Source organism: Pongo pygmaeus, chromosome 3, assembly GCF_028885625.2.
Source record: "Pongo pygmaeus isolate AG05252 chromosome 3, NHGRI_mPonPyg2-v2.0_pri, whole genome shotgun sequence".
NCBI classification, from domain to species: domain Eukaryota; kingdom Metazoa; phylum Chordata; class Mammalia; order Primates; family Hominidae; genus Pongo; species Pongo pygmaeus.
The window spans coordinates 95,378,365-95,390,739 of NC_072376.2; the positions used below are offsets into that span (position 1 = coordinate 95,378,365).

Below are 12,375 nucleotides of genomic sequence, written 5' to 3' on the forward strand. Positions count from 1 at the left end.
GTTAAATCATGTTATTCTTTTGTTTACACTGTAATGAATGTTTTCCCCATTGCTTGTAGAACAAAGTTCTACAAAGTCTCCCAAAAGCTGGTCCTGGTCCTTTCTAGCTTTCTCTTGCATAAATCTTCTTTTTATTTTTTTCAGCATTGCAAATTCTTCCCCCTATCAAACATTCTGAAATATTTACCCCTTTCCAGCCATCTTCTCTTAGTCCCATGTCTCAATTTGAATATCCTTAATCAGTAATGATTTTCCTGACTCTCCAGATTAGATATGGCTTTAAATTATGTGTTCTCATGTCAGCCTGAATTTCTTCCTAGCATTTATCTTAGTTATTTTCAGTTGTGTAACTATTTGTCTAAATGTCTGTTTCTGTTTCCAAGTTAAGCTTCCTGGTGATAGGTATTAAGTCTGTCTTATTTTCCATGGTACATCCAACGTCTGTTCCAGTGTCTGGCACATTGTAAATGAGAAATAAGTGTTGAATAAACAAACAGAGCATATGATGAGTAATATAGCATTTCCCCTTCTGTGCATTAACATTGCTTGTCTATTTCCTCCCTTCCCTCACAACTCTCCTTCTGGCCTTCCAGTATCAATTTGCTGTAGCTTTTGTTATAATGATTTTTTTTTTTTTAAGAGACAAGGTCTCACTCTGTTGCCCAGGCTGAGGTGCAGTGGTATGATCATAGCTCACTCTTGCCTCAAACTCCTGAGCTCAAGCTGTCCTCCTGCTTCAGCCTCCCTAGTAGCTAGGACTACAGGTGTACACACCACACCTGGCTAGTTGTTTTTCTTCTTGAGATGGGGTCTTGTGGTGTTGCGAAGGCTGGTCTTGAGCTCCTGGCCTCAAGTGATCCTCCTGCCTCAGCCTCCCAAAGTGCTAGGATTATAGGTATGAGCTACTGTGCCTGGCTTTTTTTTTTTTTTTTTTTTTTTTTGAGATGGAGTCTTGCTCTGTTGCCAGACTGGAGTGCAGTGGCGCAATCTCAGCTCACTGCAATCTCCACCTCTCGGGTTCAAGGGATTCCCCTGCCTCAGCCTCCTGAATAGCTGGGACTACAGGCACATGCCACCATACCCAGCTAATTTTTTGTATTTTAGTAGAGACGGGGTTTCACCATGTTGGCCAGGATGGTCTTGATCTCATGACCTCGTGATCCTCCCGCCTCAGCCTCCCAAAGTGCCGGGATTACAGACATGAGCTACCGCTCTTGGCTGCCTGGCTGATAATTTTAACTTTATCTGTAATATGTGTCACAAATATTTTTTTCCATTCTGTCAGGTTTTCTTTTTCTTTTTCTTTTTGAGATGGAGTTTCTTTTGCTCTTGTTGCCCAGGCTGGAGTGCGATGGCTCAATCTTGGTTCACCACAACCTCCACCTCCTGGGTCCAAGCGATTCTCCTGCCTCAGCCTCCCAAGTAGCTGGGACTACAGGCATGCACCACCACACTCATGCACCACCATGCCCGGCTAATTTTGTATTTTTAGTAGAGACGGGGTTTCTCTATGTTGGTCAGCCTGGTCTTGAACTCCCAATCTCAGGTGATCAGCCCACCTCGGCCTCCCAAAGTGCTGGGATTACAGGCATGAGCCACTGCACTGCACCTGGCCGAATTCTGTCAGGTTTTCTTCTGGAAGACAATGCATAACATAAACACATTTTTAAATTTTTTTGCACTCAAATAGGTCAATGTTTTATTTTATGGCTTTTGAATTTCCTGTATTGATTAAGAAAGTCTCTTCTATCTTGGAATAAAACTAGTGTTTTCCTAAATTTTTCTAATATTATTTTACATTTAGGAATTTAATCCATCTACAGTTCATTTTTGTGGATAATTTTAGGTTATGCTCTAGTTTTTTTTTTCTAGGTGAATAGCCAATTATCCAAGTATGATTTATTAAATAAAACATCCTTTCTGATTAGATTGTGATCTTTGACATTATCTGATTAGGTTCCACATATATGTTTGCATCTATTTCTGTACTTTGTTTGGTTCCACTGATCTGCAACAATATGGTAATAAACAAATTTATAATAAATTTTAGTATTGGTAAAGCAACTCCTGCTTCCCCCTACTTTTTTTTGTTAAATTGAAATTCACATGGGCTGGGCACAGTGGCTTACGATTGTGACCCCAATGCTTTGGGAGGTGGAGGTGGAAGAATTGCTTGAGCTCAAGAGTTCAAGACTAGCCTAGGCAACATAGCGAGACCCCATTTCTACAGGAAAAAAGAAAAAAAGAAGGAAATTCACCTAACAGAACAGTAGCCATTTTAAAGTAAACAATTCAATGGCCTGTAGTATATTTACAATGTTGTACAACCTCTTTATCTCTATCTAGTTTCACAACATTTTCATCTTTCCAAAGGAAGCCCTTGCCCTTTAAGCAGTTACTCTCCATTCCTTCCTTCCCCCAGCTTGGCAACCACCAATCCATCTTCTGTCTCTGGATTTACCTAGTCTGGATAGTTCATATAAATGGAATCATACAATATGTGACATGTGACCTTTTGGCTGATTTCACTCAGCATAGTATCTTTAGGGTTCATCCATGTCATGGCAGGTAATCAGTGCTTCATTCATTTTTATAGCCGAATAGCATTTCGTTGGATGTATATACCTCAATTCCAATGGTTTTCATTTTCAGAATTATCTTGGCCATTCTCAAACACCAATTTTTTTATGTTAACTTTAATAATTTTGGCCTGGTTACAAAGCAAAATAGAAAAACAAAGGGGGATTGTCTTTGGGATTTCTTTAAATTTATTTATTAAAGGAGAAGGGTTGGTATTTTTATGTTATTGTATATTTCCACCTGGGAATGTGATTTGTGTCTACTCGAGTTGCCTTTTGCCCTTTATTAAGATTTTATAGGTTGCGGCTGGGCGTGTTGGCTCACGCCTGTAATCCCAGCACTTTGGGAGGCTGAGGCGGGTGGATCACGAGGTCAAGAGATCGAGACCATCCTGGCCAACCAACATGGTGAAACCTCGTCTCTACCAAAAATACAAAAATTAGCTGGGCGTAGTGGTACATGCCTGTAATCCCAGCTACTCGGGAGGCTCAGGCAGGAGAATCCCTTGAACCTGGGAGGTGGAGGTTGCAGTGAGCTGAGATCATGCCACTGCACTCCAGCCCAGGTGACAGAGTGAGACTCTGTCTCAAAAAAAAAAAAAAAAAAAAAAAAAGATTTTATAGGTTGCTTTTTTACTAAATCTGTGCCCTTTTTTGTAAATTTTGGTGCTGTTTTGAATGGGACATTCCTCTCAATTTTTTCTTTCTAACTATATAATGTTGGTATAGAGAAAACCCTGGTAGATTCAAGATGACTTTTTTTGAGGGATTTAAATGTTATGGTATTTATCCTTCAGTCAAGTACAGATTTGAATGTGTAAACAGACTTGCTTTCCCCAGTAGGTGGCAGTGTCTTATGAATCTGCAAGCCTTGGTGATGAAAAGACAGCCTCAGTCTTTTTTTGTTGTGGTTGAGGTTGTTGGGTTAGTCGGTTTTATTTCGTTTTCACTAGTAGTAGTAATAACATGCATCTGTATGTATTTGTTTTGTTTTGTTTTATACCTTGTGCCAGTAATTTGGGTACTTTTGAAATGCTAGAAATTTAAAAAAAGAAAAAACACTTTTCTTAACTGCTGTTTAAATAGCTTAGTTTTATTAGCCAAGATTTTTTAGAGTTTTTTTTTTTTTTTTTTTTTTTTTTGGAGATGGAGTTTCACTCTTGTCACCCAGGCAGGCTGGAGTGCAGTGGTACGATCTTGGCTCACTGCAACCTCCACCTCCTGGGTTCAAGCAATTCTCCTGTCTCAGCCTCCCAAGTAGCTGGGATTACAGGCGCCCGCCACCACGCCCGGCTAATTTTTGTATTTTTACTTTTCTTTTTTTTTTTTTAATTCTTTAATTTTTGTATTTTTAGTAGGGACACAGTTTTGCCATGTTGGCCGGGCTGGTCTCAAACTCCTGACCTCAGGTGGTCCGCCTGCCTTGGCCTCCCAAAGTGCTGGGATTACAGGCATGAGCCACCATGCCTGGCCTGAGTTTTAGACTTTTAAAAGCTAATAAAAGTATTGGCTGGATGCAGTGGCTCATGCCTGTAATCCCAGCACTTTGGCAGGCCAAGGCGGGTGGATCATGAGGTCAGGAGTTCGAGACCAGCCTGGCCAAGATGGTGAAACCCCATCTCTACTAAAAATACAAAAATTAGTCAGGCGTGGTGGCAGGTGCCTGTAATCTCAGCTGTTTGGGAGGCTGAGTCAGGAGAATCGCTTGAACTCAGGAGGTGGAAGTTGCAGTGAGCCGAGATCGTGCCACTGCCAATCTAGCCTGAGTGACAGAGCAAGGCTCCATCTCAAAAAAAAAAAGTATTTATTGTTTTAATTTTTTTTTGAATGGCTTTTTTCTGTTTTTTAGGTATTTAAAAGGAACATGCCTGTTCCAAGAATAGGCATGTAAAAAGTATGTATCTTTTAACTCACAGTTGCTGTGAATACAAAGGAATAATTTTAATTTTGTACATTGTTTTTCCCCTTAGCACGAGAAGCCCTGCCAACGTGGGACAAGCAGATCCAATCACTTTGTTTCCAAGTGAATAACCTTTTGGAGAAAATTAGTCAAACAGCACCAGAATGGACAGCACAAGCCATGGAAGCCCAGATGGCTCAGTGAATCCTTGCAGAACTTCTGTGCACATGACATCTTTTTCCATGTTGTGCAGATCAGTTTCACTATCTCCAAAGCATTTGCATCATGACCTTATACATTTCAATCCCTTTTATGCTGGATTCCGTTTAAAGAAGACATTATTAGAGCAGGAAGTACAAGCATTTAAAAATATGTAGTTCCCATATATTTCAGGGTCTCTGTGTATTAAGCTAACTCAGATGTTTTGAAAGCTTTTTCTTTAAACAGAGGTGAAATATCTGTGGCTAAAAAGTTTGAGATTTGTGATAACTTTGTAGTCATGTAAAACTTAAGTGCTTCATGCCTCTCCAAATGTGGTTATTCTAATAAATGGAGAAATGAGCCAAATAAAAGTAGTACTTTGTTTTTAGTTAGCGAAGAGTATTTTGTTCCCTTTTCCTTTGGTTCAGCAGACATTGATTTATGCCCTATGCTAGAAATACAAAGATGAGTCATAATGCCTGTTCTGCAGGCATCCAAAGAGTCAAAGAGCCAAGAGACAGTAAGTTTAATGCTTGTATTTGCTCCAGCTACTAGAGCACACGGAGAGTAGCTCTTCAGTTAGGAGAGAGAAGTCCGGGAAGGCTCCACAGAGGGTTATTTTAGCTGAGCTTTATAGAAAAACATGGGGAAAGGACTTAAAAAAGTATGTAGGTGACTTTTAGTATCAGCTCCAACATGTAAAGAGCTTGGAAGTCATCACATCCCTCCTCACAGCAAAAACCAACAAAAAACTGTACAGATTGGAGTATCAATGGCTTTTCTTAGATCCATGGAAGAATTAAAGTCATAGGGCAAACCACCACTCACAACCCTGGAGAGACAGGCAAATACAGAGAATCACAATTGGGATCAGCTTACTGGGAGAAGAGGCTGCTGGTTAGTGACTGGTAGGATCACTAAAATGGTAATTATTTAGATATTTTCTTAAACGGTAAAAATAAATACATATAAAAAAGTAAAATGGTAACAATGACAGCTACAGTAAACCTCAAATACAGCACAGCTCCTATCCAAATTAATATAAAGCCTCATATTAAAAGCCTAGTTACTGGCTGGGTGCGGTGGCTCATGCCTGTAATCCGAGCACTTTGAGAGGCTGAGGTGGGCAGGTCACTGACACCGGGAGTTCAAAACCAGCCTGAGCAACATGGCGAAACCCCGTCTCTACTAAAAACAGAAAAATTAGCCAGGTGTGGTGGTGCATGCCTGTAATCCCAGCTATTCGGGAGGCTGAGGCAGGAGAATCGCTTAAACCTGGGAGGCAGAGGTTGCAGTGAGCCGAGATTGTGCCACTGCACTCCAGCCGTGGACACAGAGCAAGACTCTGTCTCAAAAAAAAAAAAAAGCCTCATTACCTATTACTTGATGCATCATGTCTGGCTTTCAACCAAAAAATTATAAAGCATGCTAAAAGTTTAGAAAAAACACAATCCGAAGAGCTATACCAGCAACTGAACCAGACTAAGATCTGGCAGGAGTGCTGGAATGATCAGACCAGGAAATTAAAACAACTATGATTAACATGCTGAGGACTCTAATGGAAAAAAATAGACAACGTTCAAGAACAGATAGGTAATATAAGCAGAGAGATGGGAACTCTCTAAAAATACAAAATTACTAAATACAAAATTACTAAAATACAAAAATACTAAAAATACAAAAATTAGCCAGGCATGGTGGCAGATGCCTGTAATCCCAGCTACTTGGGAGGCTGAGGCAGCAGAATTACTTGAATCCTGGGGGCGGAGGTTGCAGTGAGCTGAGATCACACCACTTCACTCCAGCCTGGGCAGCAGAGTGAAACTGTCTCAAAATAAATAAATAAAATAAAATCAGAGTGTCAACAAGAGTATCAAAAAATACATGAGGCAGAAACTGATAAAACTGCAAGGAGAAATAGATGAATCCACTATTATAGTTGGAGATCTCAACTTCAATGCCTATCAGCAAAGGACAGATCCAGTAAGTAGAAAATCAGTAAGGACATTGTTGAACTCAACAGCACCACCATCAACTGAATATAATGACATCCATAGACTGCTTCATCCTGCAACAGCAGAGTACTCACTCTTGTCAGCTCACTTGGAGCATTCACTGAGGTAGACCAACCTGGGCCATAAAACACACCTCAAAATGTAAAAGAATAGAAATTATACACTGTATGTTCTCAGACAACAATGGAATTTGTTTTTTTTTGAGACAGAGTTTTGCTCTTGTCACCCAGGCTGGAGTGCAGTGGTGTGATCTCGGCTCACTGCAACCTCTGCCTCCCGGGTTCAAGCAATTCTGCCTCATAATCATAATCCTGAAAGACACAATCCTGAATGCCAAACCCCAAATGTTGATGTCCCAAAAGATCAAAATCCTTGAAGTTTAAAATCTCTAAAGTCTAAATCCCTCATGTCTAAAATCCTGAAAATTACAATCCCAAAAGATTAAAATCCTCAATGTTGAAACCCTGAAAGCCAAATTCGGGGGAAGGGGATTAGTGTATTTTTTGGTTGTACACAGGATGGTTGCATCATGTTAGTTGTGTCATGTCAAGCAGAACCATAGCCTTTTTGTCTTTATTTGGAAATTCAGTGTGGTTTAAGGGGGTGCAAATGAGTGCCAAATTGACAAGGGGTAGACAGTGGACATAATTTTAGGTGTCAACTTGAATGGATTAAGGAATACCTAGAAACCTGGTAAAGCATTATTTTGGATGTGGCTGTGAGGGTGTTTCCAGAGATTAGAATGTGAGTCTGAGTGGACTAAGTGGGGGATGATCTGCCCTCATTGTTGGTAGGCACCAACTACTTGACCAGGGTCCCAAAGAGAACAAATATAGAAAGCAAATTGGTGTCTCTCTGAGATCTGGGACAGACTTTTCTTCTCCTGTCTTGGACCCAGAACTCCAGGTTTGCCAGCCTTTGGACTCCGGAACTTACACCAGTGGCCCCCTGGATCCTGAGGCTTTTGGCCTCAGACGGATAGTTGCACCATCAGCTTTCCTGGTTCTGAGGCCTTTGGAGTTGGACTGAGCCATGCTACCGGTATCCCAAGGTCTCCAGCTTTTGGATGGCCTCACCGTGGGTCTTTTCAGCCACCATAATTGCATGAGCCAAGTTCCCTAATAAATTTCCTCTCATATCCTATTGGTTCTGTCTCTCTAGAGAACCCTGACTAATACAGATTTGGTATTGGGGAAGCTGAACATCATTTCTTCTTACTGTATTGCTTACCACACAATGGAAGAGATCTGTGAAATTGTTCCCTTGCAAAAAGGCTGTGTTAAGTGTATGAGGCTACTTAAAGTGAAACAGTTTGAAAGTTAATTGTTATTAGTGCTGCAAACGTAGAAAATCACCTAATTGCAATGGCTGAGAAATAACCAGACTTTCAGATGGACAACATGTACTTACAAAATTTGTAGACCACAACCACTCCCCAAATACAAGTACTGTGAGTGTTCTGAAGATCATAGAAGTGAAAACACAGGCCAAAAATACAAGAAATCTCTTATGCCAAATTATTTAATCATGTATGGCTTCTGCCCCTTTACACATAATGCCAACTCGCTATGCTATGTGTTTCATCTTCGCATTATTTTCAATACTGAAGGTAAATTTAGATCTCTCTTTTTTTCTTAGTCTGGCTAAAAGTTTGTCAATTTTGCTTAACTTTTCAAAAAACCAACTTTTTGTTTCATGGATTTTTGTATTGTTTACTTCATTTTGATTTCATTTATTTCTGTTCTGATCTTTATTATTTCTTCTACTAATTTTGGACTTGGTTTGCTCTTGTTTTCCTAATTCTTTAAGATGCATCATTAGATTGTTTATTTAATGTAGGCAGTATAAGTTTCCCTCTTTTTTGATGTAGGCACTATAACGATAAGCTTCCCTCTTAGTACTGCTTTTGCTGTATCCCATAGATTTTGGTATGTTGTGCTTCCATGAGCATTTGTTCCAAGAAATTTTTAAATTTCTTATTAAAATGATCCATCCTTGAGAATGATCCATATGCTGAGGAAAAGCATGTGTATTCCACAGCCATTGGATGAAATGTTCTGTAATTATCTACTGGATCCATTTGGTCTATTGTGCAGATTAAGTCTGATGTGTCTTTATTGATTTTTCTGCCTGGAAGATCCATCCGGTGCTGAAAGTGGGGTGTTGAAGTCTCCAGCTATTATTGTATTGGGGCCTAACTCTCTCTTTAGCTCTTTTTTTGTTTTGTTTTGTTTTGTTTTGAGATGGAGCCTGGCTCTGTTGCCCAGGGTGGAGTGCAGTGGTGTGATCTTGGCTCACTGCAACCTCCGCCTCCCGGGTTCAAGCTATTCTCCTGCCTCAGCCTCCCAAGTATCTGGGATTACAGGCATGTGCCACCATACGTGGCTAATTTTGTATTTTTAGTAGGGATAGGGTTTCTCCATCTTGGCCAAGCTGGTCTCGAACTCCCAACCTCAGGTGATCCGCCTGCCTTGGCCTCCCCAAAGTGCTGGGATTATAGGCATGAGCCACTGTGCCTGGCCTTTTTTATTTTATTTTTTTAAGAGAGGGGGGTACTCACTACATTGCCTAGGCTAGACTCAAACTCCTGGGCTCAAGTGATCCTTCTGCCTCGACCTCCTGAAGTGCTGTGATTACAGGCATGAGCGACCATGACCGGCCCTGACTGTGTATTTTCAAATAGCCTGTCTTCAGGCTCACTAATTCTTTCTTCTGCTTGATCGATTCTGCTACTGAAAGCCTCTAATGCATTGTTCAGTATGCCAATTGCATTTTTAGCTCTGGAATCTCGGTTTGATTCTTTTTATTTTAATCTTTTTGTTAAATGTATCTGATATAATTTTGAATTCCTTCTCTGTGTTATCTTGAATTTCTTGAGTTTCCTCAACACAGCTATTCTGAATTCTCTGCCTGAAAGGTCACACATCTCTGTTTCTCCAGGATTGGTCCCTGGTGGCTTATTTAGTTCATTTGGGAGGTCATGTTTTCCTGGATGGTGTTGATGTTAGTAAATGTTCTTCAGTGTCTGGGCATTGAAGAGTGAAGTATTTATTGTATTCTTCACTGTCTGGGCTTATTTGTACCCATCCCTCTTAGAAGGGCTTTCCAGATATTTGAAATTATTTGGATATTGTGATGTAAGCTGTATCTGATTTAGAGGGCACCCCAATCCCAGTAACACTGTTTTCTTGCAGACTCATGGAGGTACTACCTTAATGGTCTTGGACAAGATCCAGAAGAATTCTCTGGATTATCAGGCAGAGAGACTCCTGTTCCACTCCGTTACTTTCTTCCAAACAAAAGGAGTCTCACTCTCCTTGTTCTGAGCCACATAAAGATGGGGGTGGAGTGACACAAGCATCCCTGTGGCCACCACCACTATGACTGCATTGGGTCAGACCTGAAGCCAGCACAGCAGTGGGGCTTGCCAAGGCCTGCTGTAACCACTTCCTGGCTACTGCCTATGTTTGCTGAAGGCCCTGGGGCTCTACAATTAGCTGGTGGCAAAGCCAGCCAGGCCTGTGTCCTTCCCTTCAGAGCCGTGAGGTCCCCCAGGCCCCAGGTGGGTCCAGAGGTGCCGTTTGGGAATCAGGGACTAGAGTAAAAAAACTTGGAAGTCTACCTGGTGATCTATTGTACTGTGGCTGAGCTGGTATTCAGACCACAAGATGCAGTCCTTCCCACTCTTCCTTTCCCTTCCCAAATGCAGAGGAGCCTCACCCCGTAGCCACTGTCACCCCAGACCACGAGGAGTACTGCCAGGCTACCTCCAATATTCTCTTAAGCATCGAGGTATCTTAAGTCAAGCTTGTGTTGAATGCTTCCTGCCTTGGGACTTGCCCTTCAGGGCAATGGGTTCCCCTCTGGCCTGGGGCAGGTGCAGAAATGCTGTCCAACAGTCAAGTCCTGGAATCGGGGACCTCGAGAGCCCACTTGGTGCTCTACCCCACTGTGGCTGTGCTGGTACCTAAGCTGCAAGACAAAGCCCTCTTTACTTTTCCCTATGCTTTTCTCAAACAGAAGCAGTTTTGCCTTGTTGCCACCACAGCTAGTAATGTGCTGAGTCTCACCTGAAGCGAGCAAGTCTCAGAGGCTCAACCAAGGGCCTTGACATAGTACCTAAATGTCACTGCTGGTTATTCAGGGTCCTGCCAACCTTCAGTTAGCAGGTGATGAATGCTGCCAGGATTGAGTCCTTTTCTTCAAGGTAGTGGGTTTCCTTCTGACCAATGGTGTGTCTAGAAATGTCATCTGGGAACTAGGGCCTGGAATGGGGGCCTCACGACTCTTCCCAGTCCCCTATTCTGCCGCAGCTGAACTGGTATCCAAGATGCAAGACGAAGTCCTCTCCACTCTTCTTTCTCCTCTCCTCAAGCAGAAGGAAAGAGTCTCCTTTGGAGCCAAGGGCTGTGCAGCCTGGAGTTAGGGAAGGGGTGATGCCAGCACGCCCTTGGCTGCCTTAGCTGGTGTCTTAGTATGTCACCTGCCCTCCCAGTTAACTGTCTCTGGGCCTAGTTCAGCACTAGAACTCGCCTGAGATCTGCAGTCTTCATGGCCTGGGGTGCCTTTCAAGTTTACTTGGAGACCCAGACTGTAGCCCTCGGTGGTGAGGTTTGCAGGAACTCAAGTTTAGACCACTGGGATCAGTGATTCCCCTCTGGGTAGGGCTGTTATTAAATGCTCCCTCCATGGGCAGGCGTCAGCTGAGTTTGGTGTGGTTTTCCTTTCTGCCATTACAGGACAGCACTGAGTTCAGTGCATCACAATTGCTGTGTTCTCCCTCCCCTGCACCCAGAGATATCCTCAGTACCACAACACAGCTGCAGGGGGAGGGGGGCGTCAGTGATTCAGGACTGTTTTTTCTATTTCTTTGGTTTCTCTTTAGCATTATAAAGTTAAGACCAGGTACTATGAGTGCTCACCTGATTTTTGACACCTCGTGAAGTTGTTAAATTGGTGTCCTTGTGGAGGGGGATGATAGCTGGAGTCTTCTATTCCTCCATTTTGCTCTGTCTCCTCATTTTTTTTTTTGTTTTTTTGGAGACGGGGTCTTGCTCTGTCACCCAGGCTGGAGTGCAGTGGCATGATCTCGGCTCACTGCAACCTCCACCTCCAGGTTCAAGCGATTCTCCTACCTCAGCCTCCTGAGTAGCTGGGACTACAGGTGCTACCATGACCAGCTAAATTTAATTTTTTAAATTATTATATATTGTGGGAGAAGGATTATCTAGGTGCCGAGGCAAGAGACTGAAGGCACAAACTGTTTCAGTATAATAAAGAAAATAGAATAAGAATAGTCGTAGTACAAATTAGATATAGAGATGATCATGGACAATTATCAATCATTATTATAAACATTATTAATCATTAGCTTTTAATATTACTCTTTGTTGCATTACTAATATAACCTAGGAATAACCAGTGGGTATAGGGTCAGGTGCTGAAGGCACATTGTGACAAGTGACCCAGAAGGCAAGAGGTGAGACTTCTGTCACGCCCGCATAAGGGCTGCTTGAGGATTCCTTGGTCAAGCGGTAATGTCAGTGTCTGGGAAGACACCCATGACTTAGCAGACTGAAAAAGGGAGTCTCCTTTCCTTGGAGGAGTTAGGGAACACTCTGCTCCACCAGCTTCTTGTGGGAGGCTGGATATTATCCAGGCCTGCCCACAGTTATCCGGA

At 42.2% G+C, this 12,375-nt stretch overlaps 1 protein-coding gene across 2 annotated transcripts in view; it reads left to right on the top strand.

Annotated features, from left to right (window-relative positions):
• Positions 1-5,051, top strand: part of COPS4 (COP9 signalosome subunit 4) — a 35,809-nt gene extending 30,758 nt beyond the window's left edge. For both annotated transcript variants that reach the window (XM_054486302.2, XM_054486304.2), the window contains one exon: positions 4,550-5,051. In XM_054486302.2, the coding sequence (XP_054342277.1) occupies positions 4,550-4,683 (134 nt within the window). In that variant the 3' untranslated portion in view covers positions 4,684-5,051. The remainder of the gene's footprint in view (positions 1-4,549) is intronic.
• The last annotated feature ends 7,324 nt before the right edge of the window (positions 5,052-12,375 follow it).